The 27,409-nt window shown below is 39.7% G+C and overlaps 2 protein-coding genes across 5 annotated transcripts in view; one reads left to right on the forward strand and one right to left on the reverse strand.

The window, feature by feature from the left end:
* The first annotated feature begins 10,606 nt into the window (after positions 1-10,606).
* On the forward strand, positions 10,607-15,569 carry 42sp43 (P43 5S RNA-binding protein). Its single transcript, XM_077195555.1, has 9 exons — positions 10,607-10,792; positions 10,893-10,993; positions 11,335-11,431; positions 11,538-11,623; positions 11,719-11,792; positions 13,013-13,093; positions 13,216-13,445; positions 14,911-14,964; positions 15,129-15,569. The coding sequence occupies exons 1-9, from the start codon at positions 10,655-10,657 to the stop codon at positions 15,381-15,383; spliced, it is 1,116 nt and encodes a 371-aa protein (XP_077051670.1). The 5' UTR covers positions 10,607-10,654; the 3' UTR covers positions 15,384-15,569.
* Positions 15,570-17,986: 2,417 nt separating this feature from the next.
* fkbp10a (FKBP prolyl isomerase 10a) overlaps positions 17,987-27,409 on the reverse strand; it is a 361,807-nt gene continuing 352,384 nt past the window's right edge. For 2 of the 4 annotated variants that reach the window (XM_077195548.1, XM_077195551.1), the window contains exon 10: positions 17,987-19,636. In XM_077195548.1, the coding sequence (XP_077051663.1) occupies positions 19,448-19,636 (189 nt within the window). In that variant the 3' untranslated portion in view covers positions 17,987-19,447. The remainder of the gene's footprint in view (positions 19,637-27,409) is intronic. The other 2 variants (XM_077195550.1, XM_077195549.1) reach the window with 2 other exon arrangements.

The raw sequence follows: 27,409 nt of genomic DNA on the forward strand, positions 1-27,409 counted from the left end.
ATTTGTGGGTTGAAAAACTATGAAATATACAGGAATATATTTTAGTTTACGCAGTTCGCTACAGATGCGGATCTATTTCGACCTCACTCAGACCGTCACCACGGTCTTACCTTGAATGACGCCATTCTTCCGCCTATCCTCGAGACCTAATATCAACAATGTCATGTGACTGACCTTAGGGGTTGGCTATATAACATCCAGGTGAACCATCCACTTCCTCTTGCCTTTCTCGCCTCATCTGAGACCGTCGCGGTAGAGCGAATTTTTGATTACAGGAAAAACTAGTTCCAATCCGTCACATTTTCGTGCAGGTGCTTCACGTCCCTGAGGATTGAGGTGGTTTTCTCCTCATTTAAATTTCTCGGCGCGTCGTCGGAACGCACGTCGGTGAGTGTTTCTTTTTTTTTTTTTTTTCAGGTATTTATTATTGGTTCTTGGGTCAGCTGTTCGCAGCAGGAGAGAGTTTTTCCATCTTGTTTACTGCGTGTGCGCACGTAGAGTGATGGATATATTATTTCTAATAGATTATATGATTTTCAAGGAGTTCTGTTCGCAGACTTATTTTGAAAGATGAGTATGAAGTGATTCGACACAATCTATACATTAAGGATATCTGGTTAACTGTGTTTAACTAATACCTGCAGTTTAAGGAAGTGTTTGAGTTGATTAATGAATGGTGATTCGTCACAATCTATGTTAATGGCATTGTCGCTTGTGTTTTTCAACTAAATGCCGGTAGTTTATTTTAAAATCTTGCAGTTCAACTCCAAGAATTAATTAAAATACTGTGATTCGTTACAGTTAATCTGTCTATTTATTTAGTTTTCTTATCATAGACCATTATTAAATGAGTGACTTGACCTCTGGCTTGTTGTTATGAGTCACTCAAGATGTCGGTTATGCCAAACTGGCATACAGTCAAGAGATGGGCACCGTGAATGTCCCTCCTGTTTGGGTATGCAACATCTGTTAGATGATATCGAAAACCCCTGTGCAGCTGCAATAGAGCTAACTTTGCAGGAAAGAGTGCAGAGAGCCAAACATTTAACTGGTGGCAAAGAAATGATTCCCAGTAGTTCCTCTCACAAACGCAAGAGGCCTGATGAGTCGATCAGGTCTCCAAATTCTGACATGCCTCAAGATAAACGGAGGGCCACGGTAGTGCAAGAGCCCAAGGACGATACTCAGTTACAAATATTGGCAGCATTACGTGACTTAGCTGGTAAGCTTGAAACACGTAACACTTCAATAAGCACGCAGCCATCTGCAGTCCCTATTGCACCCTCTCCTGGAGATGAGTTAACATCACATCAGGAAGAGAGGGATGATTCTATGGATGCCGTGTCACTGGATGCAAATAATTCCCTTTATGGTAGTGAGGAGGATATTGGCGAAAATGAGGAAGATGAATCCAGGTCAGAAGTTTCAGAAGGAAGCCTGCATTCTGACATTCTTTCACGCATTTTAAGTGCAGCAAGGATCCTGGGCCTTGATGATCAGGAAGAAGCTACAGCTCCAACCCCCACACAAGGTGTATGGACGAGTATTTCCCCTGCACAGCCTACTGTGTCCATTCCTGTGGCTGAGGATTATTCCCAGATGCTGAGGAAAGCCTGGAATAATCCAAAGGCTGCACCCCAGTTTAATGCAGGTTGCAGGCGGTTTGTTAAATTGGATTATCCCCCTGAGAGTGGTATGGGGAACATGCCATCAGTGGAGCGAGAGATTGCAGCCTTAACCACTTTGGGACCTGATAAGGTTACAGATAACCCTCGTTGTCCTGGTAAAGAGTGCCAAAAGACCGACCGGTTAATGAGCCAAGCGTATAATGCAGCTACCCGAGCAGCTCGATCAGGAAATGCTTTAGCAATAGTTCTGGCTGCTTTGAGGAACGTTGTTAATAAAGAAGAGCGTGATATGATGAGTTTAATTGACACAGCACTCATCACACACTCACAGCTTACTAGGGATATTGGAGCATCCATGTCTTCAGCTATCTTAGCCAGAAGACAAATCTGGTTGGCGCAGACATCTTTGCCTGAGGCTATTAGGAAGGACCTGACTAATATGCCAGTGGTTCCAGGTTGGATAATTCACACTGATTCACAGTCTCTGCTGGACACTGCTGATCAAGCAAGACGCAGAAGGGAATCAGTTCAGCAGACATTTGGTGGACTTACCAAATATGGCCATAGAGCAGCCCCTTCCTTTCAGCCCCCATACTTTCCTCGTTCAGAAACTTGGGGGTATGACAGAAGGCGAACCAGGGGTTACCAATTCCATGATCGAGGCACCAGACCATTTTACCAGGCTCCCCAAACTGACCAGTCTCATACTCCAGTCAGGGGAGGGTCATTTAAGAGGCGTACTACCAGGGGTTTCAAACCCTGGGGAGGCCAGGCATAGCGGTCTTGGAGTCGCCGGAGAATGCTCCCAACTATGCCTGGACAGTTGGAACCGATTCATAAAAGTATTGACCCTTCAAAATGCTGACTACAGTTCAAATTCTGGAATCCATAGAACCGGGAGAATGGTTCACTTCCATAGACTTAAAGGATGCATATTTCCACATACCCATCTGTCAGGATCATTGCCCGTTTCTTCGCTTTGCTTTTCAAGATCGGGTCTACCAGTTCAGGGTCCTTCCATTTGGCCTGTCTCTGTCTCCAAGGGTCTTCACCAGAGTGGTTTCAGCAGCCCTTCGTCCTCTTCAATGTGCAGGTTTGAAAATTCTATCATACCCGGACGACTGGCTAATCTGTGCCCCTTCTCGCAGCCAAGTACTGAAGGACACAGAAATGGTCCTTCAACATGTACAGTCACTGGGTTTCAAGGTGAACTGGGAAAAGTGCAATCTAAGTCCCAGACAACAGACAGTGTTTGTGGGAATTTCGCTGGATTCCCAACTGATGACTGCATCTTTGTCACCCCAGAGGGTGGAACAGTTGGTCAGTCTAGCTCAGTCATTTCGTCTGAACAAGAGAATGAAGTTAATTCAATTTCAGCTATTATTGGGCATGATTGCAGCGGCAGTAACTGTGGTCCCACTCGGCCTTCTCAGAGCCCGTCCACTACAATGTTGGTTGAACAACTTCCACTTGCATCCCAAATTACAAAGGCGTGTGAAGATAAAGGTTACACGAAGATGTATCCAAATGTTACGCCCTTGGAATACGAAGACGTTACCATCACAAGGGGTTCCTCTAGGCAACATCCCAGCAAGGCAATCTGTGATAACGACAGATGCTTCTCTAAGGGGTGGGGAGCAGTTTGGGAAGGCAGGTCCATCAGGGGACTCTGGGAATCCCCTTGGACCTCGGAGCACATCAATGTGCTGGAACTCAAGGCAGTCCATATCTCCTTGAGGGCTTTTCTCCCGTTGTTGCAGAACAAACATGTTTTGGTGAGAACAGACAACATGTCTGCAGTGTACCACATCAATCACCAAGGCGGCACCAGATCAGCGCGATGTCTCCAGGTGACAAAGGAACTACTCTCTTGGGCATTTCTGAAGCTCTCATCACTCAGAGCAGTATACATACCGGGAGTAGCAAACAGAGCAGCAGACCTGCTGTCTCGAACTGGACCTCTCCCGGGAGAGTGGCGTCTCCATCCCGAAGTGGTAAGAATCATATGGAGTCAGTTCGGAATGACGAGGGTCGATCTGTTTGCGACTACAGAGACAACTCATTGCGATCTATGGTATTCCCTGAACAACCAGGGAGGTCCCTTGGGGATAGATGCACTATCTCAAGAATGGCCGGAGGGATTGTTGTACGCTTTTCCTCCCCTACCTCTGATTCACCTGGTGCTCAACAGGGTAGTGTTGGGTCATCACAAGGTTTTACCTGTGGCCCCCAGGTTGACAAAAAAGCATTGGTTTCCGAACCTTGTACGTTTGGTCCAAGGTCAACCTTGGCAGTTACCAAATAGAGCCGATCTTCTCTCCCAAGCGGAGGGCCAAATCTGGCACCCAAAACCAGAGATACTACAACTGTGGGTATGGCCCTTGCTCAGCCCCTCTCTAAAGACTTAGACAAAGCTGTATTGAGGACAAATAATAGTTCTAAGGCACCATCTACGTGGAGTAACTATTCTAGCAAGTGGCGGATATTCTCAACGTGGTGTCAAGACCAACAACTAGATCCAGCCAAGTGTGACACCAGTTTGGTTCTACGTTTTCTTCAATCATTGATGGATTCGGGGAAGTCAGTTAATACCATAAAGGTCTACATTGCAGCCATCTCCCACTTTCATGTATCAGTGGATGGTGCAAGTATTGGCAAACACCCTTTGGTGTCTCAATTTCTTAAGGGTGCACACCGTTTACATCCAAGGAGAAGTATGAGAGCACCTGCTTGGGACCTTTCTATTGTCTTACACTCACTGACCAAAGCACCTTTTGAACCTCTGGAGCAAGCCAATCTCAAGTTCTTGACATGGAAGACAGTCTTCCTACTGGCGATATGTTCAGCCAAGAGAGTTATGTGAATTACACTCTTTATCAGTCAGTGAAGAATGCTTGAGATGGAAGGCGGAAAATACGGTGGTTTTTCTTTGGCCAAACCCGTCATTTCTACCCAAGGTCCTTAAACCTAGTACAATAAATCAAGTGATTGAGCTTGATGCTTTCCGTCCAGATCCCCTTTGTTCGGGTGCTGGGTTAGATAATTCTTCTCTATGTCCTATTAGAGCATTGCACACATACATTGAGCGTACTCATCAATTACGGCAGTCACACATGCAACTATTCATATGCTTTGACAAGAGGTGTGCAGCCAAACCTGTGTCTAAGCAACGATTTTCTCATTGGGTAGTGGATACAATTTCACAAGCTTATGTCAACCAAAATCTACCTATCCCTGGTGATCTGGTGGCTGACTCTACCAGGAGCATGGCTACTTCCTGGGTGGCACTCAAGGGGGTAGCGCTCTCAGACATCTGTGCAGCAGCCTCTAGGAGCAGCCCATACACGTTAACTAGATTTTATAGGATTAATGTGGCAAATCCGAATTCTTTGGGGTCTGCTGTATTATCTGTGACTAAATGAATCCCTCGTGACCCTGGTGGTATAAGTCATCCAAGGTAAGACCGTGGTGACGGTCTGAGTGAGGTCGAAATAGATCGTAAGTTTTGACCATAACTATGGATCTATGAGACCGAACGATGACCGTCACCATCCCTTGTCACTCGGGACGAACTGGGCGTTCCAGGCAAGAGGAAGTGGTTGGTTCACCTGGATGTTATATAGCCAACCCCTAAGGTCAGTCACATGACATTTTTGATATTAGGTCTCGAGGATAGGCGGAAGAATGGCGTCATTCAAGGTAAGACCGTGGTGACGGTCATCGTTCGGTCTCATAGATCCATAGTTATGGTCATAACTTACGATACTGACTACCAGTAATAAGGCTTGTTTGAGATGCGCCTTGCCTCGCCTCTAATGTAGTCGAGAGTAGTCGGCTGCAGTGAGAGGAGGAGTGAAAAAAGCGCAGGCAAGCCAGACAGTTCTCGCTTCTCGCAGTGGATCAGACACCTGCGAGATCACTGATGGATATCGCGGGATTCACGGGATTCACGCTCGTGCACAGTGTTGCTAATAAACTGGATGTAATTTAAGTTCTGTTGCTTTTATATGAAAATAAATATAATGAACAAGACACCCAAAGCTACTTGTTATTTAATTCCATTCCAAATAAGTGTTTATCAATCATTTTTTCTTTAATACAGACATAGTTTTTTTTTGTGTGTGTGTGTGTGTGCTTTTTTTTATAATAAAGTAACATTGCATAACCCATAGAGATCGCACTGTCCGAGAGTTTGGGAATATTCACACATAACATATACACATAAAACATGATATCCGAGTTTTAAAATCAAACATTTTAAAAGAGAACAATACATCACGGTTGTTTAAACCAATCAACATTAAGCTGTGTCGTCAGCAAGTCGTTTCCCATCATGCTTCTGATCAGCGCAGTCCATGGAGAGCAACTCATAGACAGTAAAAGATTGCCTGCAAAGCGTCTCCTCCTGTCTATACGGTAATGTCTTTATTGTGCGACATAAAGTCGCGTGGTTATGACGCAATCGTTAGCCTGTTTTTAACAAAAACGGCTTCATAACGTACAATACAAAGTAATGGAGCCTTGTATACATTGTCGTGTTTATTTAGAAATAAATAATGGACAAATGAAGTCTTTGGACGCCTCAGATGTAAAGTTATTCGCTGTCAAAGTGACGCCAAAATGAATGGGAGTCAATGGAATGCTAACAGCAGGTGAAGTTCTGCTACAATGGCGGCTCCCGCGAGGCTTCAACTTCCTGCTGATGGATTACCCCCTTGGAGCAACTGCGCGCGACTGCAGAATCCGACACGTGCGCCTTGCGCTCGCGAGAGTTTTTTGACACACGTCAGCATGACATCAGAGCAAGGCGGAACGCACTCGGACACATTTCTAACAGGCATGCATTACGCGCTGATCACTGGTTATCGGTTCTGCGCAGATTTTGCTCATCTCAAACAAGCCTAATGTCATAGACTAGTACGCACTCTGAACATCCAATCAAAGAACGTAAAAATGCAGACGTTGTTGTACGCCTGCTAGATGGCCCCGGTGCAGTCAAATCGAAATCTGATTGGCTGATTAAATCTGACTGATTATCTGATTGGTTAAAGCAACAGTTTCATTACCATTCATTTTAAGCTACAGGCGCCCGCACTGTCGATTCTGAAGGCCTCGAGGCAGATTTATTTGACCCTGACAACACGATGGCTGAAATATGATTGGATAAAAGCTCTAACATAAACATACACTACTGGAAGCAGTGCAACCAAGAGAAAAGTGTCACGGGAGACAAAAACGCTTAGCGAGCGGGACCCCCTTGATGAGTTACGATTTTCCCGAGGGAACGATTTGTGTGCGACACATCCCACTCCGGTTCCGGGTGTGGCAGAATCATTGCCTGGCCTGATTAGCGCTAATGCACTAATGAGAGAGAGAGAGGAGCGGCGTTTAAACGAGCTGTTTGCTTCATAAGCCATAGATAAAAGGGCTATTGGGAGAGTGTCGTGTTGAGGTTGGTCTGTTGTTGGTCTCGTGCTGTTCTATGGTTCTGGGTTTCTTGGAGCAGTGGTGGACACAAGCTTATTCTGGGAAGTTGCCTGGGTGTGGAAGCTGCCCATTGAAGTCTGCTGGACTGAGTTCTCAATTGAATCTGCACTGCGAAGGGAGAGAGAGAAATATAAGTGAATTGGTTTCATCTTACGAATATTCGAAAAGCTCAAGGAGGATGCAGTGAATGTAAATCCGACTGTTGGAGAAGCTATGTGTTTCAGAGTGTGCTGAGGAGGAACTGAAGAGTAAATATCTCCCCTGAGAGTGTAACGAATGGATTGAAGCCTCTGATCAGCCCTATCGTGTGAGTGAATTGCAGTGCTTTTGCCTTATTTATATACATTGATTCATTGCTGTGGGTTTGAAGTTAACACGAGTGTGTGGTGTTTTTGCTGAGAAGTGGCCCAACCCCTGCTTACACGAGCGTGGCCAGTCATTATATCTGCTCTCTATCAGAAGTCTAGAGTGATACAGCTGAGCGGACGAAAGTATTCTGTACTGAGAAGAATCCTTACCTTTCTACTTACCGTCTGAGTCTGGAAGTATGCAGCATCGCTGGTGAAGTAAGCTTTTAAACCACTCTTTCACTATTGTGCACCGACGAAAGTATTCTGTACTGAGAAGAATCCTTACCTTTCTACTTACCGTCTGAGTCTGGAAGTATGCAGCATCGCTGGTGAAGTAAGCTTTTAAACCACTGTTTCACTATTGTGCACCGACGAAAGTATCCTGTACTGAGAAGAATCCTTACCGTCTGAGTCCTGAAGGGAGCCGTATTATGGGTGAAGTCGACGGCAGGGCGAAACTGTGACAAGTAATCAGTATCTACCCGTAGCTGAAGAAAACCTGGAAGACACGGAGGTCTATTACGTCAATGCTCATTGATATATTGTGTTCAATAAAGATTGTTATTTCTTTGAAATTGCCTCTGGTCTCGTCATCTATCTGTTGCGTGCCCGTGGTGTCGGCTCCTCACGGTGGTGTGCTGGTCATCCGGGCCCGCACCGGTGACAAAAGCTATGAAATTAAGAGAATACAATATTTAATACTCATTCGTAGAAAATATATATTAAGATGCAAGTCGGTGATTCTGATAGTGTTTGGGCCAGCAGAGAAGGCCTTGCTGGCCCTGACGGCCCACCACTGTATAGATCAGTGGATTATCCTCATTTAAACCGATTTCTCCACCACTGACCTGCAATTAGTGGTGGGCAGATTGAGGCTTCGTGAAACACTAAAACAGTCGAATCAAATGTGCCATATTGTGCCGAGGCTTCGAAACAATCTGACAACCGTCTCCACGGTGACCCCTAGTGGTCAGAACAGTGTAAATGCAACAAAAACCCAGGCCCAAGAAACAATAGAAGCAGTTAAACTAACAGTAGGACAACAATACGCAAGTGCTATAACCTCTCTCAGTTTAACTTTAGTGCAATTTTTTTTTTATATAATAGAAGAGAAAGTGTTAGTACTACTGAATCAAGTGCTGCCGAAAAAGATACGTTTTCAGCAGTTTCTTGAAAGTGGCTACTGACTCAGAAGCTCTGGTTGAGTTAGGCAGACCATTCCACCAACAGGGAACAGTCATGGTAAAGGTCCGAGAAAGAGATTTTGTGCCTCTTTGAGATGGTACCACAAGACGACATTCGCTAGCAGAGCGCAGGTTTCTGGATGGCACGTAAGTCTGAAGTAATGAGTTTAGGTAAGAGGGAGCAGTGCCAATGGTTGTTCTGTAGGCAAACGTCAGTGCCTTGAATTTAATGCGAGCGGCAACTGGCAACCAGTGCAATTTAGTGAGGAGAGGAGTGACATGTGCTCTCTTTGGCTCATTAAAGACTACTCTGGCTGCAGCATTCTGGATCAATTGTAGAGGTTTGACAGAGCAAGCTGGAAGACCAGCCAGGAGAGCGTTACAATAGTCCAGTCTGGTAAAACAAGTGCTTGGACAAGGAGTTGTGTAGCATGCTCTGTAAGGAAGGGAATGATCCTCCTAATGTTGTGCAAGGCAAATCTGCAGGACCGGGCAGTTCTAGCAATGTGGTCTGTGAATTTCAACTGATCATCAATTACAACCCCAAGGTTCCTAGCTGACCTTGATGGAGTTTTGGATGACGAGCCTAGCTGAATGGAGAAGTTGTGATGAAGTGTTGGGTTGGCCTTTTGGCTTTTACAATCTATTGCAATTTTTTTACTGAAAGTAAAATCTTTCAAATGCAATCATCTAACCATGTAATAAGATTATCATGTGTAAACGTGTTCTTTTATCAGTTGTCAGGGTTTGTTTTGTTTGTCCTATGAATGGCTCAGCTAAACAGGCCAATATTAACTACCTCATTTTAATTATACTAATGTCTAGTTAAAATGTCTACAAATGTATAAAACTGGTCAGAGATTAGGTAAAACCAACAGACACTTGTTCATTGGTTCTCAGTGACTCCTCATGATTCATGGGTTGACAGAGATCATCGCTGCCAGCGGTGAATCATTGAAATTTCGAAGTGTTTCGAAACAGTTATGAAATAATGAAGCCTTGTTTACTGAAATCATGTGACTCTGGGAGTTTGATACACGCTCCGAACCATTGATTCGGAACAAAAGATTCGTAAAGGCTTTGAAGCTTCATGAAGCAGTGTTTTGAAATTGCCATCACTACCTGCAATCCTGTAAAACTCCTCTTTGATGGATCTCAGGGGTTTGTGTCAAAGAAACAACACAAAAACTCTCAGAAAGAGCATGAAAGTCAGGCACACTTTCCTTCCCGCTCTGATACAGTGGCCTTTCTACTGTGCTCTGCATATCTGATGTTATATAGAACAATGCGCAATGAAAGAATGTAGCCTACTGCACAGCAAAAAAAATAAAAAAAATGCTTTTCTTACTTAGCCTTTTTGTCGTGTTGTTTTCCAGTCAAAATATCTAAATATGCTTAAATCAAGATGCATTTACTACATAAGAAAAACTGGGTTTACCGAAGAAAACCTGCTCCCGACCAGGTTAGGTTCACAGATAGGCCTAAGTTACCATGGTAACTGACTCTGAGTATAAGGGGGCTTTTACACTGGGCTCGTTTGCTGCGGTCCGAACCCGGGCGCGATTGTTCCCGGCGCCCCCCGCAGCGTTGGTCTGGTTTCACACTAAACTTGATCGAACTCTGGTGCATTTGCGTGCATCTTACGTCATTGCAAACGTGCACGGCGCATGATAGAAAACACGACGTGGGTCAATATTTTGTGTTTTTTTTTATTAATTTGGTGCTATTATTTATAGCTGAGTAAACAACGCAGGTTAACTGTGTGTGTGTTTCACATAATCTGTCTTTCCGCTGCTTGCAAATGGACTCTTTTGAGGAGACAGTGGAGTTCTCATTAACTCTCCCTTATTATTGGCAAACGTCATTAGCGCAACCATATGCAGGTGACAGGAGTGTAAAGAGCTTAAATACGACACGGTCATCAAGCAATTAATAGTTCGAACACAACGGTGGGGGGGAAAAATCACAGTAAAAATGCATTGGTAGTTGCAAGCACGTTTGTAAAATGATGCACACACAGGTGGTTAAGAAAGAGGATGCTGTGCCGCGATTGCAGTTGTTTAACTGCTCTTATGCTGAATGTGGCGCGACATTCTCTCGACAATGGCGTCTGCTGGAGCACGAGACTGTGCACACTGGTGCGGTGAGTTGTAGGCTAATAGCTACACTTTAAGTGTAAAAAGCAAAAAATCACGTAGCCTATTTATGATCCTATTTATGATTTTTCTTTTTGTTCCCTTTAGCGACCTCACAAGTGTGTATTTGTGGGATGTGGACGCAGCTTCACCCGTAAATCGCACCTGACTCGGCATGCTTCGATACACAGCGGCGAGAAAAACTTCAAGTAGGCAAAATAGGATTATTAAATGCAATCAGTTTAAAACAGGCTAGAAAATTGTGTATTTGTCCGGCGTGTCCTGCCATTAGACCTGTGTAGGCACATGTTAGACACACTTTAGACACATTTAAACATGTGGGTGGCGTACCTGGGTAAACATTTAAGTTCTTAATTCTGAGGTTATGGCATCGTATTAATTGTAGGCTACTTTAGTCATGTGTTACTAGGGAATTGATAACTTAAAGAAATTGTGGCCAGTTTAGAATGAAGGTTCTTATAAGCCTACTATTTATGACTAACCATTTTCTTTTTTTTATGATTTTAAAATGTTGTTTATCATTGAGCAGGTGCACTGGCGTTGCTTGTGGCAAAGACTTCTACGCCGCAGATCAATTTAAGAGGCACGTGCGTTATGCGCACAGCGAAAAACAAGATTACTTTCAGGTTTGACTCGCATTTTCTCTTTCCACCACCCATTTATTGGCTCTTGTACATTTTGCTGTTCGCGAAACAAGATATCTTATCAAAACTGTTGAGTCTGTTTACCCAGTGTAAAGAATATCAGTGCGCCAAGACGTTCAGGAAAAGACGAGCGTTAAAACTGCACCTGGCGACGCACGGTACTTCAAGTTTCAGGTTCGTCTGCAGCCTAAACGTTTTTTTTTTTTTGTATAATGCTTTATATCTTTGACCGCTGAAAGTATAAAATGGAGAAAAAAAATCCCCACCAGATGCTCGAAAAGCGGCTGTGGAATGAGCTTTGAGTCTCACATTGCGCGGAAAGCTCATGATAGAAGACACACAGGTGAGGATTCATCAATTCTTTAACTGTTCTTTTTATTGGAATTAACTGAATAACCACTGTTCATTTATTGACTCTTCTATGGAAAGTATGTGAACGGTCAAGTTAATAATTTATAAAAATGAGACAAAGTAAAGTTCACAGAAGGTAATATTCTGTAACTTTTGATGTACAAGCTTCTCGACTCCCAAACATCTAAAATTGAAGGCCCTACCCTACTGAGGAAAGAAAGGGGAGAATGGGGCACAACCTAGCGGTTTTTGACTTTCAGTTTGTGTAAACCTACTTGGGATTTATATTTTACATAGTATTTATTTTTCCCCGCATTCATTCATCGTCCACTAGAATTGTTTTGTTTCATTAATAGATTATACCCCCCCCCCCTTAATTGTACCCTGAAAACTGAAGTAAAATGTGAGAACATGCCCCATATGTGGGGTACATTGTAACATTATCTGATCTAATAAAAAAAATTACAAGACTAAAATAGTTTTTAATAAAATACAATTTCATATAAAATGGTGCTTTGAGTTTGACAACAAACACCGTTATAGGCTACAGCTTAGTTCAAAGCATAATTAATAATTTCTGAACATTGACTGTCTTTATTCACCTCTTTTTATGATCTCTCAATAGAATTCATTAAAGTTGTTAATGTGAATTACGTCGCTTGCATCACAGAATAGCTTAGTTCTAATAGGGGCATGTTGTAATAGTGACAACATGCCCAACCTGCGCAACTGTCATGCTAGCATGTATGAAAGTATTTAAAACGTGGTACAACTAGCCCCGCGTTTGGTTGCAGACATCCCAAGTCTCCCGGAAGTTCTGGGAGTCTCCCGCATATTGATAGCGGCTCCCTGATACTACCTCCCCGTCAACAAAAAGAGATGCCTCCCGAAATGACGACACTGGAGCTTAAAAACAAAATGGCTTTTTATGAATGGTTATGCTATCTATTTTCTCTGAATCAAAACCCAGTTGGGCCAAACCCAGACAATCTTGGTCACAACTCAATTTTGACTGTGCCGTTTCTGCCCTTTAAAGGTTATTAAACTTATATAGATTTTTTCAATAGCAGGTTACTCTATTGGTACTGTAATGAAGTACAATAACTCAAACACCTTTGCTATTAACCACTGACTGTATTAAAAAAAAGGGCAGAAAGAGACCACTTTACCCATAACAGTTTTAAAATGGCCACCTAGTAACTGTTTCTTCAGGTTATCGCTGTCTTTATGCTGAATGCCCCATCAGTTTGGACACCTGGGGGAATTTACGGAAACACATGGCGAGTCACCCTGGTAAACCAAACATTTTTAGTTATTGGACGTAAACTGCCAGTACCTTTCCATTTCCCTTGAGTGCTATGCATGCTCCTTGTAATGGTTTACACAATCTCTAAAGTCACTAACTTCGTCAACAGCATCATTGTCCTGTATGGTATGTCAAAAGACCTTCCGGAAACGTGATGCCTTGAGGAGGCACAAGCGGACCCATGCCTTGCAGAAGCCAGTTTTGCTATGTCCCAGTCAAGGTTGCCAGGCATACTTTTCCACAACCTTCAATCTGCAGCACCATATTCGAAAGGTTCATCTGCAGCTGCTCTCACACGACTGTTCCTTCCCTGGCTGCAGCAAGACTTTTGCCATGCGTGTGAGTAGAGTGAGGAATGTGTTAGGGATGGTTGAATGGCCTTGTGATGTCTTTTTCAATATCAAGGCAAAATTGTATCTGTGACAGTTTGGTTTTACTAGTGTTAAAATTAATGTGTTAACGCATTAAATATTTTTAACACGGTAAAATGAAAAAAATTGCAAGCAGCATAGGCCAGGGCAATAAAACCGTATTGTATTTATTGAAAGTGCACTATCGTCGATAACAATAGCAAAAATGTTCGGGGTAACGTTCTATTGGTTTCTCGGTCATTTCATATAAAGAATCGTGCTATGAGTGACAAGCAAACTGCCAATAAGTTGTTGCTGTGAGGTTTGGTTGCGCCATTTGACACCAGAACAGACACGTTGAATTTTAGTTGTGCGTCAGGGAGCCATATCAGTGGCGCACAAGATGCAATGTTCTAAGTTTCATTGTTGCATTTTAAGGTTTAGCCTATCCAGTTGAACCCACAAAATGCATGCTGCACTGTTCTTTTTGTTTTATAATTTTTTTTCAAGATTTCTCTAAAAAGTTTAATCACAACTGAATGATATGGAACTTTTTTTTTTTTTGCATCACCCAGCCGTAACAAAGGCTGCTGTCATTTTAAGGATAATCCAAGAATAAAAAGTCACCAACTCACTGCTCTTGACTGAATAACTTTATGTAGTTTTAACAAGGATTCATCTAGTCCATTTATAGTTTATGCAGTGAAGACTTTAACTTTATTCAATTTCTGTATCCTACCTGTTAGACCACAGGTCTTCAATACTGCTCCTGGAGGGCCGCTGTCCTGCAGAGTTTAGTTCCAACCCTAAAGAAACACACCTGAGCTCTTCAGGATCGCTTGAATGTACAAAGGCAGGTGTGCTGAAGCAGGTTGGAACTAAACTCTGCAGGACAGTGGCCCTCCAGGAGCAGAATTGAAGACCTCTGTGTTAGACCTACAATATCTCTGTTGAATAGTGAGGCATTTTGACGTAGAACCTGTAAACGCTGCAATGTGCATTATTTTCCAGTTATCTCTGTAAAGTTGCTTTGAAAGTCTGTATTGTAAATAGAGCTATATAAAAAGGTGACTTTAATTTTGAACCGTTACACCTTTAATGTTGAATGGCTATATTTAATGAATGGCTATATTTAATGGATAAAATTAAGGAAAAAATCTTTCGTAGCAGTATTGATGTTTCATGATTTGCCATGAAACAAATATTTAAAAGGCATGCTACTGTCTTTGCTGTTTCTACATTAATTTGGAGTTTAATTGTGAAATTATTACAATATAAAAGTATTAAAGACTTTAATGTTAGGAGTGGATTAATCCATGATTCAATCCAGAAGCGTGTATTGTTTTTGTTTTTTTGATTAAGAAAATGAATCAATTGACAGCACTTTTGCTTGTAGGGCCTTGTGTTCACATGTTATATAGTGTTAGTAACCCTTACTTGTGCTGTTTCAACAGGAAAGCCTTGTCCGCCACATGTTACGTCATGAACCTGATGTGGCCAAACTCAAGGTAGTTATGATGTATGATTCCCTTTTGATGTATGATGGGTTAAAAGCTGTTTGAGCTACATCAATGGCATCTATGACATGTGTAATTTGTTAATGTGGTAATGTACAGCGTTTTATTTTTATATATAAAACAGCTGTCTCTGTAACATTTGTTGTATTATTTAGCATCCACATAAGCGGAGCAGTAAAAGTTGGCAAAAACGATTGGAAGGGCGGAATCGACGTCCCCTGGTTGAAGACCTTAACTCTCTTTTTTCATTACGCATGAACATCACTCAGAGGCCCAAACTGGAAGCTGATCTGACGGGCCTGTTTAATGAGCGCAAAATCCCACACCACATTGATCCTGAAGTAAATCTTCGAGATCTGTTCAGTATTCGGGCGACTCCACCAAAGGTGGTTGATGGGAAAAAAAAATAGAATTTTTTTTTTTTTTTACTTGTGTACAAATATTGTGCTGATACGCATTCAGTTTGTTGAAAAGGATGTTTTGTTTAATGTTAGTACTCAAAGTACAGCTTTTCTGTTATTGGGCTACTGAGAGCAGAAATTAGTTTTTGTGAGTTTGAGTTCTCTATGCTAAATAAAGTAGTTCAGTTTTGTCAATCTGGCTTCTACATATTTTCATATCTATGGTTTGTTGAATATGCTTTTTGAAAGTGATATTTTACACTTGCAGCTCTTATGTGAAAAGGTGCATGTTTCGATATGCACATATAATTCAATACACAGGTGTTTTGATTTTGAAGTTGCATACATGTGTAAAGTCACATTCACAAACTGATTTGCTGTACAGCTACAGGGAAGCACTTGCTTCACATTTACTAGGACCATTGGCTTGCCTGAAAAGGACTTTGGATAAACCATATACTTTTCATTCTCTGCTGTAAACAACCTCAAACTAATAGTTACAGGGGATTGTATTGTTTTTAGTTAATATCTTTAAGAATAAATACATCTACTTCATGGAAACCAATACAAACCCTTATTAAATTTCAATAGAAAATAGCCAAAAAACTGCGTTCATTTATGAATCGGCATTTATTCAGTGTTACATAGTACAATTACTAAGCCAATACTTTTTGGTGAGAGTCTATACCGGAGTTAAATGATTTTACTGCTGATACTCCATAATTTGGTGCAAGAAATATAGAGATAAAGATATTAAATTCAGCAGTTACTTTATTTCTGCAAAAAAAGGCCTAATGATAGTTTAAATTGTTTCCTGAGTGAAGTAACTGCTACAAATGTCTGAGAAGTAACTGCTACAAATTTCTGGTGGTGATGTGCTTTACCGTTTTTCAGAATTGTTAAAATAACTCCATTCTCAATAGCCTAAAACAATTTGTTGAATAAATCACTGATGTTTTACAGAAAGAAACAAGTTCAGGTAGTTAAAGCAAATGTCATGCACACTTTTTGCAAAACTCTAAACACATTCTCACTCAGTAAAACACACTTTGCACTTGTGTTTTAAAATGAAGACATGATACTGAAGCAGAATGAATCTCTCACTGACCTTGATTTTGCAGTTGCACAACCCTTCTGAGTGTACTGTAACATTTAGAGTTTTTTACTGTAACCTTCTTGGCTATTGCAGTTGGGTCACTGTATTTTCACAGTATGCAAGTGCTGAATATACAGACATTCAATACTATACAATATTCAGTACAATACTAAATTTACAGTAGTAAATTGTATACTGTATGCACTGCAAGATGTCACTAATGAAATGCATAGCTGTACTCGCATGACTGAAATAGCTGCCCCAAGAGGGTTTCAAAGATTTCTGTTGAGTGAAATGGCTTGACTGAGAAGGACTTTGGATAAACCCTACTATTGAGTTTTTATACAGCAGAGAATGAAACTAATGCAATGACTTTTTTTTTTACAATTTACAAAATTTGTTTACTTTGTTACAGTATACTTTTTTTCTGTAACTGCATGCTTTGGATTCTGTGTTCTCAATTTTTTTTATCTAACAAATTATCTGTAGTAGGCTATTTATAATATTGACTTGCTGTGTGTATGATCTGAAAGCATTGTTTTTTAAAATGGTTTTGAGCCAATTGTTTGATTTTGCCAGAAGAGTCAGAGGTTCTCTGAATGTGGTTTGAAAATTTGATTTTGTGTTTAAGGTTTTGAGAAAGTGAATGACGGTTTCAAGAAAGGTGTTATAGGAATTCAGAAAAACTGTAAAATACTGCTTCAATGTCTGTCACCATCCTTTTCTGGAAGCTGACAGGGATGAAAGTAATCATCCCTTTCAGCTTCCAGAGAAGGATGTTTTACAAACGTTAATGTTGCTTATCTGTTTTTTGTTTTGTTAATGCTTTTAAAAATGTATTGTCTGCTCACCATGGCTGCATTTATTTTACAAATATACAGTAAATATACAGTAGTATTGTAAAACATTACAATTTAAAAAACTGTTTTCTATTTGAATATATTTTCCAATGTAATTTATTCCTGTGACACAAAGGTGAAATTTCAGCACCACTACTCCAGTCTTCAGTGTCAAATGATCCTTCAGGAATCATAATATGCTGATTTGCTGCTCAAGAAACATTTTTGATTATTATCGATGATGAACAGTTGTGCTGTTGCATTTTTCAGGGTTCTGAGCAATACAAAGACTCAACACTAAGGATTTCTTCTACTGGCCCAGTGGCCTTAATAACTAAGGTTATGACACCAAATTTCAGATGCCAGTGAAATACTCAATTCCTATTTTGCTACAGCAAAAACTACTAGCCCAATAAAATTGTATTAAAAACAAGTAAACTGTATCAAAATAAATAATAGGAGGCACGCACAAATAAATACAATAGATCAAGCATAAATGAAATAACATATGCTTTTCAGGTAGGCCGAACAATAGGTTTCCCTTTCCAGGTACAGTAATTGAATAAAGTAATCAAATGTCAAATAACACTGCTATTCGGTCCATGATGCAAGTAGGTTGCACCTCAACAGGATGAGGGTAAAAAAATAAAAAATAAAATAAAAAGTCAAAACCAAAGTTCTTTTTCAGTGTTTTATTTTGAAATCTTCAATCCCACAACATAATTATTTTGTGAAACTACAATACAAACAGAAAATGTACATTAAGTATGAATAAAGGTACATTTTAAGAAAAACAATCTAGCATTAATATATGAAAGAAAACAATCTTCTTTGAAAATGTATAGCAAATATTTTCTTAGATCCTATGAAATACTCCCTTTTTTAACATAGATGATATTAAATAAACAAACTTACATACGATGGCCTCTTTGGCATGAAATAACAGAAGAATATATTTTATCAGAGAGACATCTGCTGCTGCATCACTGCTGTTGTGAAGTAAGATGTCCACTACAACCTCAAACCTAAGTCACATGATTCATCTTAACCAATTAAATAAAAACAAAATTATAAGACTATTTAAATATTCAGAACAACTGCATAGAGAAATTCAATGACTGGATCTTTATTGACAGCACACAGCATAATGGAAGTAAACAGGTGAGTAGACGTGCAATGAGACTTTCGATGAATGGAGATTGGTAATAATGTAATGTCTTTTCCTTACAGATGTTGGAGATCATGGATGGCTGAATGGACAGAGGGCTGGAGCACATGGAAGAACAGGAGCAGCACAGTGAGGAACAGGAGAAACACAGGGAATTAGGTGCTGGAGATATACGTTGCAGTAGCTTGCTGGTGACAGGTAAATAGTCCTCAAAGTCTTAACAAGACCAGACAATGTAGAAATGCGATGTGTGTGCTTAAGTAGTAGTTCTGGTGATGAGGGAGATGGCGTGCAGGTGTGTGTGATCAGTATTTTGGTTAGAGGGGGTGCTGTGATTGGCTGGGTGGAGAGCCTTGCAGGTCTGTGGCAATAGTCTTCACTGTATAAATTAAATATAGATTTATCATTATTAAAGTTACAAAAGTTATTCAGACAAGAGCCATGAATTATTTTTTTCTTTGTACTTTGTTATTTTTCACAGGTGTATGTGCAATTGTTTATAGTTCTTTGAAAAAGTATGAAAAACATTTTTTAAACCCCTTCCAATAAAGCTCTTATTTGGATTTTACAAAATTATCTTTAAAAATACAGTATCCTGAAAAAGGGACATTTATTTTTTGCTGAAAATGACCCTTCTCTACCTTTTTTTAGGTAAATGTCTTTCAGATTTTCCAAGAGGCATGTAAACTACTTTCAACTGAACAAACCCAACCTTCAGTTACATTGATTATGTGGTTAATAGACGAAAAAAAGGACATAGATAGGTAATTTATTATAACATATCTTCTAATGTGGCCTCTTACACACTGCGACTAGAAATTTATTTTTTTATAGTGCAATTTATGTTATTGGAACCTTATCCATTACGGAACCTATGGATCCCATTGACCAAGGGTGAATTATTCAGCCAATTACAATTGAATTATAAAAATCTGATAATACCTGAATTATACAAACTGGTTTGTTGCCCTTACAGCTCCTCATGTATAGGCACTTCATCTTCCTCATTTACTGTGATGTTCAGTTCATCTTCAGTTATCTTGCCATCTGTGTTGCGATCTTGATTTTTGAACATGTCCTTTAGGAGAGTTTCGCTGTCTATTCCTGGATGTATGCGGCCTCTGCCTTCAGCCACCTGTAGCATAATGAATGCTGAAAACTGCAGAAGAAAAGAACAAAAATCAATCGGTAAGCAGATGTGATATACATGCATGTCACAAGTCACACCAGTCACAGAGGTCTCTGTATTTGCACTTCATATTTGTGTGATAGGAGGGGGTCTGTTTAGCAGCCCAATTGATGGATTTAAGAAGTGCCCCTATTATGGTTTTTCTAATATTCCCTTTCATGCAGTGTTATAAAGCTGTTTGTGAATGTAAACGTTATGCAAAATTGTAAAGTTGAAAGAGCACAATAAATAAATTTATTGTTATTGTTAAATTTATTAAGTTAATGTTTCCCAAAACTCTGAACTGCCAATATGAGTCGTTTTTTATTCGAATCCTACTGCTTTATGGTTCTATGTCACTAGAAGATACATTTGCATAATGCCCGCCTATGTTGTACGTTGTCCATCCGCGAACAACTTGACCAGCCCACAACACTTAATTTTACTGACGACTGCTTCTCAAATCTCAGAGTTCAATGTAGGATACGCAAAATGCTTACTCTTTAAAAATGGTTCGACAGTTTATTTGAACCACCCTCCGCCTCAGAATCACAACCTGTAAGTGTGAATAATTATTGATGTATATATTTTTGACCGGGTGTTCAAAATACTTCTGTTTTATATTGTGTAGCCTAAGTTTCCAGCTAAACTGAACTCACGTTATTACTGTCTAACTGAAATATATGAAGGTATTTTTGGTGCAAAACTACTGAACGCCTGTGACAGTGAAATGTGTAGTTGTAGAGAATAGCCACACATGTGTATCAGTAAATTTGAAGTCACAGAGAGAAATGCATTAAGAGTTGCAAACTTGTAGACTTTTTTTTCTCTCCCACAAACACAACACAACAGTTACACCTTCTCAAATTCTTCATTGCAGGTGCACAAATCCTATTCTACAAATCACAAATTAATAAACTCGCGCGCTCACATTTTTGCTACAGTTGCTGCAGTGAATATGGTGCAAAACACATTTAAACACCCGCATCAAAAAATGTGAAGTCACGGAGAAATTTTGCTCATCCGCAAATCAGTATGTGAATTCATCCAATGAGAGTTGCACACTTGTAGAATATTTTCTCACAAATATCTTTTATATTTTTCTAGCACAAACACAAGTAGGCCTACACAACTACAGCTGCTTGAATCTGCTGCGACGAATCTCAAACACTGTTTTTCGCTTTCAAGTGACAAGTTTCGCGCGCTCTCCCTTTTGCACCATATATCTCGTTAAAGCAAAACTGACTTGTGCATCTGTAGAGGCAGTGGGCGGAGCCAACATGAATATTAATGAGTTTCCCGGGCATGCGTGTGGAACTGCTCGCTCATTTTAGTTCACTCAGAGGTTCACTCCTCGTTTCTCAGCAGGTTTAATGGGTTATTTCAAAAAAGGTAATAATAGTTTCAGCGCGAACTTAAACTATTGTGTATCGTTTCGTAAAGTTCATAATGTTTTTATTAATTTGCACGTTTTGTGCATTCGTCAACGACTTAATGATTGCAGGCATTCACTTCGTGTAGGCCTATATAAAGTACAGCAAACTTCAACTCGTTCATTTCGTTGTGCTTTTCCTTTGTACATTGCAATGATTTAAACCTGTCTTTTGTTGTATGTGACTGCAATAAAAAATATAAAAAAAATTTACAAACAAAATATAAAATTACAAAAAAATATCACAGGTTCCACTTTTACTGTAAAACCAGAAATTCCAGAACACCTGAATGATTACAGCAAGACTTATTTCCAACAGAAGAGCAGATATAGAATATTCCTAAATACATGAACCATTACCATTTAATTTATGTATTGCCAAGCTCTTCTGATACCTTACCTTATGAAGCTTTAAAACGGTGTCATCTCTGGCAATAATCTCTGGGAAATAACTCCACAACCATATCAGTGTCCTAATAAACATTTTGCACCCTACACTGATGTTTCTCTTTGTCATGTTATTTCTTTGACCTTATGTGTTGCACTGTGTGCCTGGATGATACACAATGATGATCATTGATACAAATGCATGATCTATTTTGTTGCACAACAAACACATTCAACATGTTTTAAAAGTCATAAAGTTCTATAAACATGCATGTTCTTGATTGGGCTTCAATTAGAGGCACTTCTGACTTGAACTCTTGAAAAATGAAACCTTTAAACTGTGTTAAAACATGACATTCTCATCATTTTCATCACTTAAGATTTGCATGACAAAAGTTTGGAATCACTATGATTTAAAAAAAAAGTATACTTTTATAGCAGGCAAGGTCAAGGATGCCTTAAATTGGTCACAAATTACAGCAAAGACAATTATAATGTTACAAAAAAATAATAATTTTAAATAAATTTTGTTCTTTTGTACTTGCTATTCATTAACAATCCTGGGGTGCTTCTCAATATCCCTCCTCGTCTCCTCGCTCCTCTGTCCTCCATCCTATGACCCGGAAACCAATCAAGCACAGCCATCTTGAAGGACATCTCAATTCTCTAATTGCACCGCGAGGAGTCGAGGAACGAGGTGTGAGGAGGCTTTCAGAGGAGTCATGAGCAAGGATACACAGGTGTATCCTATGCGGAACTGTTCCATTGACTAAACGTGACGCACGTATACATTCTCCTCCCCCTTCACATCGATCACAATCTTTTTAAATTATAGTTTACCTATGCAGTTTATATAAACCACACATCTCACATATTTCAACAGGGTATCTTGCTTTATTATTATTCATTATGAATTTCTTAAATAAACAAACTTCAACAACATAAGGGCAGATGCTTTGAGCGCTACTGATGACGCTGTGAAGTGACGCTCGAATGATCAAGTATTCCAATGTATAAAAAAAGCTTTTATTCGATTCCTCCATCCTCATTTTCTTTCATTGAGTCCTTCCCTCACAACCTACAGGGGGAGGAGCTGAGGCGCTAGGAAAGGAAGCGAGGAAAGGAAACGAGGATGCACAAATAAGAAATGAGAAGCACCCCTGGAAATATATGCTCCATGATGATTTCCACACTTCATTAAGCAGCACCACCTGATCATAATCAGAAATGTTTCTTGAGCAGCAAATCAGTATTAGAATGATTTCTGAAGGCTCGTGTGACACTGAAATCTAGAGTAATGAGCTCTGCCATCACAATAATTTTTTTTAAAACATTAAAATAGAAAACTTTCACATATTTATAATAGTTCACAATATTACTGTTTTTCAGATAAATGTAGTCTTGGTACCCTTCCTAGAACCTTACTAATACCAAACTTTTGACCAGTAGTGTATATATTATTATATCAGAGCCAGCACAAGCACACCTTGCAACCCAAACATTAAAAAAATAGTGTTACATTATTTTGCCAGTATGTATATTTGTAAATATAATTCTAACCACATCAAATTGGTTGCTTATTATATTCCGTAAAATAATGTTAAGTGTTTTTTCCCTCATTTACAGTAACCTAGTTGAACCAAATCCAATTTATCCACTTTTGTCCATACAATTTTGTTTAATCCAAATTGTACACTAGTATTAAAGCAACACATTCATGTTTCTGTGTGGTCTTAAATTATTTGGCTTATTTAAATGAACAAGAATTTAAGAACAATCACACCAGGATATATTTGTAAAAAAAAAGTGTTAGCCCCCAGATACATTTATGAGGGTTTATTTAATTTATTGCAATCAACAAATGATAACAATTAGTAAAATACACAGTTTTAAAGCTTCGCAAGGTGCAATTTATACGCCGAGTTGAAGTTTGCTGTACTTTATATAGGCCTACACGAAGTGAATGCCTGCAATCATTGAGTCATTGACGAATGCACAAAACGTGCAAATTAATTAAAATAATGAACTTTACGAAACGATACACAATTGTAGTTTAAGTTCGCGCTGAAACTATATTTACCCTTTTTGAAATAACCCATTAAACCTGCTGAGAAACGAGGAGTGAACTAAAATGAGTGAGTAGTTCCACGCGCATGCCCGGGAAACTCATTAATATTCATGTTGGCTCCGCCCACTGCCTCTACAGATGCACAAGTCAGTTTTGCTTTAACGAGATATATGGTGCAAAAGGGAGAGTGCGCGAAACTTGTCACTTGAAAGCGAAAAACAGTGTTTGAGATTCGTCGCAGCAGATTCAAGCAGCTGTAGTTGTGTGCTTGTGTTTGTGCTAGAAAAATATACAAGATATTTGTGAGAAAATATTCTACAAGTGCGTAACTCTCATTGGATGAATTCACATACTGATTTGCGGATGAGCAAAATTTCTCCGTGACTTCACATTTTTTGATGCGGGTGTTTAAATGTGTTTTGCACCATATTCACTGCAGCAACTGTAGCAAAAATGTGAGCGCACGAGTTTATTAATTTGTGATTTGTAGAATAGGATTTGTGCACCTGCAATGAAGAATTTGAGAAGGTGTAACTGTTGTGTTGTGTTTGTGGGAGAGAAAAAAAAGTCTACAAGTTTGCAACTCTTAATGCATTTCTCTCTGTGACTTCAAATTTACTGATACACATGTGTGGCTATTCTCTACAACTACACATTTCACTGTCACAGGCGTTCAGTAGTTTTGCACCAAAAATACCTTCATAGTAATACTTCTGCTAAGCAGCTGTGGGCCACTATTACATAAAACTGTCTATTAATTCAGATTGTCTGTTGTTCTTACTAATTTGAGTAAATATAAAAGATGGAGCAAGATTTGTTTTACAAACGTTTGTTACAACAGTCATTGACGTTAGTGCTGGGCGAAAATATGCAACATTATTGATATAGTTCCCGCATGTGCATGGCAATAGATTAGAAATATACACATCAGTTTGTTGAAGATGGTGAGGAATTACTGTTGCAACATCTCATTATGTAGCTCTAACTGAGTAGCGTAAAACTGAGAAATGTCCTGCTCAAGACTTCCTTGCAATGGAGGTTTGGGTTGAATAACTTTGAATAATGGGTTGAATCGTGCTCAGATTGATATGGTAAAATCGATTTCATCGTTACTGTCTTTACAGTTCAATCGCTGAGCTTTAGGAAGCCTTCTGTCTTAGATCCAAATGCAAGTAAAACAGTTTATTGTAGACACAGCACAGGAGATACTCAAAACACCACGTTTAGCAGGCGGGAGACCTGGAAGACAACACTCCGACTGGAAGACGTCAGACAAGGATGTCCACACTCGACAGGAGATACTCAAAACGCCACGATTAACAGGTGGGCGACCTGGAAGGAGTCCGACGGGGAATCTCCAAAGAAGGCTAGCTCAAAGGCAGGTGAATAGATACAGGCGATCTCCCAAACGGCTGATGTGTAGGCAACACCGACAAAAACTCCGCACGGAGACTAGGACACGGAACTGTGTGAGAGACACAAACAAGAGTGACGAACCGACACTAAGCACAGACAACTCCAGCGATATAAAGGCAGCTAACAAGTCTTATGATAAGCTGCAGCTGAAGGCTGATAAGTGTCAGCTGGAGCTAACAACAAACAGGTAAACACACCCACGTCTACTAAACACACCAACAGTAACTCAGAACAAACACCTGGATTGATGCACCGTGACACCTTCGGACAGAGCTGACATTCAGTTATGGTAATGGGTGGGGAGCTTCCGAAAGGGCACTGTACGAGGTAGATAACGTTTTTTTTTTTTTTAAATTCAGCGCTTTCACCTTGGAACCTGATTCAGGGTTTGCGTTCTGGAGCCTCCAGGCACTGTTCTTGTGCAAATGAGGAGGCCGGAGCACATTAAGGGTTTTCTGTTAGAAAGGTGTTGTGTAAGCGGCCCCTAAGTTAATAACTAATGATCTTTGCAACGGAAGTGAATCAATCAAAATTAACTTTATCTGGACAATAACTTAATTCTAGAGCTGCTGTTAAGCCAAAACAATCTCTGTTACATTAATTTCCTATTATCACTGTAAAGCTGCTTTGAAACAATCTATATTGTTAAAAAAGCGCTATATAAATGAAGGTGACTAGATCACAACAGACTGGGCCATCAGGCCAATCAGAGCAGAGCAGGCTCTCGGATAGGAGGGGTTTAGAGAGACTGATTCATCCATCGAGTCATTTGAGATTCATTGAAAAATGTGGTGATTGCAATGTATATTATGAGAAAATGAAACTGTTTTTTTACTTTTAATGCATGTAAATAAATTTAAATCTATAATTTTATACACAATTAAATGCAATCCATTTCAATTTGCACTCTGCCAACTAATGCAAAATGGCGCCTGTTTTCGAGTACAAATGAAAAGGATTCACATTTATTTGTGCATTACATTACAGATAAAAATTACATTTAATTTGTGCCTTATATTGTGAGCTCACATAGCAGTAGCTTATATACATTTGAGGGCAATGTTCATAAAATGTGACGCATAAATAACAAGTGCATTCATTTTTTGAAGTTTTGGTGCCTCTTTAATCATCTCCAAATTTAATCATGTTGTATTTACCCAAATGTTCAGCGATTTGTAGGCTATATCTATCTACTCTTCACCAGGGGACACTGAGTCTCACTCGGTACCTGTGTTTTTTTCCAAGTTCTTGATTGATTTGCACCTGGCACTGAGGCAAAGTTTGTATGTGCACCTGAAAAGTCTCCCGTGTGTTGTGGTCGTAAAGAGATGGTTCTACATTTAAATAAACTCAATTCTAATCAAGATAAATAAAAAACAGAAACGGCAATTGTGAGGGCGGTGGCAAACTTGCCAAACACACACTGTCTGCTCTTGTCTAAGGCTCGGGCTACGTTCTTTTGGATTAGTATCTATTTCACTTTTTGCACCGACGAAACTTGCCTATTCAAGAAATTAACGGAATGCATAGGTGATATAAAAATTTGGTTGACCAGTTAACCTGTTACTGTTCCTGGTACTTAATTCTGAAAAAACATAGTTTCTAATGATTGGACCAAAAACTTCCGCACGTACTAAACTAGAATACTGTCTAACAATTGATGGCTGCTCTGTCAAGTCTTCATCATCAGTTAGGAACCTGGGTGTGCTCTTTCATACCAATCTTTCATTTGAAAGTCACGTTTCTAGTATCTGTAAAACCACATTCTTCCATTTTAAAGGTGCAATGTGTAATATTTTTGAGGATCTATTGACAGAAATGCAATATAAGATCCATAACTATGTTTTTTGGTGGTGTATAAAGACCTTGCATAATGAACCGTTATGTTTTTATTACCTTTGAATGATACACTTTTATATCCAGAAGCGCGGGCACCCCCTTCTATGGAGGTCGACATATTGGGATCCCCTTACTTTGAAATGCACTGACATGTTTCTACAGTAGCCCTAAACGGACAAACGCGTTTCGTTACTATGTTGCTCTTTGTGCAAAGGAAGCAAGCTTAGTTCAGCAAATAAAACACTGACACAATGATGAACAAGTAACGATAATATTCACAATAACATATTACTGAATAATTAAGTAATCATAATTTCTTAATTTATCCTTATAAAGAAACCTCATTGCTGAACTGGCTACTCTCTGCTGTCTCAGACGATGACATTTTCCTGTCGGCCACCGTAACTTTTGTTGGTTGCAATTCACAACCTCACCACTAGATGCCGCTAAAATTCATACACCGCACCTTTAAAAATATATCTAAATTACAACATGCTTTCAATGACAAATGCAGAACAGTTAGTTTATGCGTTCATGCGAAGGGTGTAACAATACAGCGATATAGATCAATGCATCGATCAAACATCTAACGATACAATGCATCGATGCTACATGTAAAATA

Source organism: Siphateles boraxobius, unplaced genomic scaffold (genome assembly GCF_051911475.1).
Source record: "Siphateles boraxobius isolate OS27281-9 unplaced genomic scaffold, OSU_SipBor_1 33, whole genome shotgun sequence".
Taxonomy (NCBI): Eukaryota; Metazoa; Chordata; class Actinopteri; order Cypriniformes; family Leuciscidae; genus Siphateles; species Siphateles boraxobius.

Bases quoted from the DNA above. Each gene is read 5' to 3' on its own strand.
- 42sp43 (XM_077195555.1), top strand. From the start codon at position 10,655: ATGATGCACACACAGGTGGTTAAGAAAGAGGATGCTGTGCCGCGATTG. The intron at 13,094-13,215 runs GTAAACCAAACA...CTTCGTCAACAG, and splicing joins ACACATGGCGAGTCACCCTG to CATCATTGTCCTGTATGGTA. The intron at 13,446-14,910 runs GTGAGTAGAGTG...CTGTTTCAACAG, and splicing joins GCAAGACTTTTGCCATGCGT to GAAAGCCTTGTCCGCCACAT.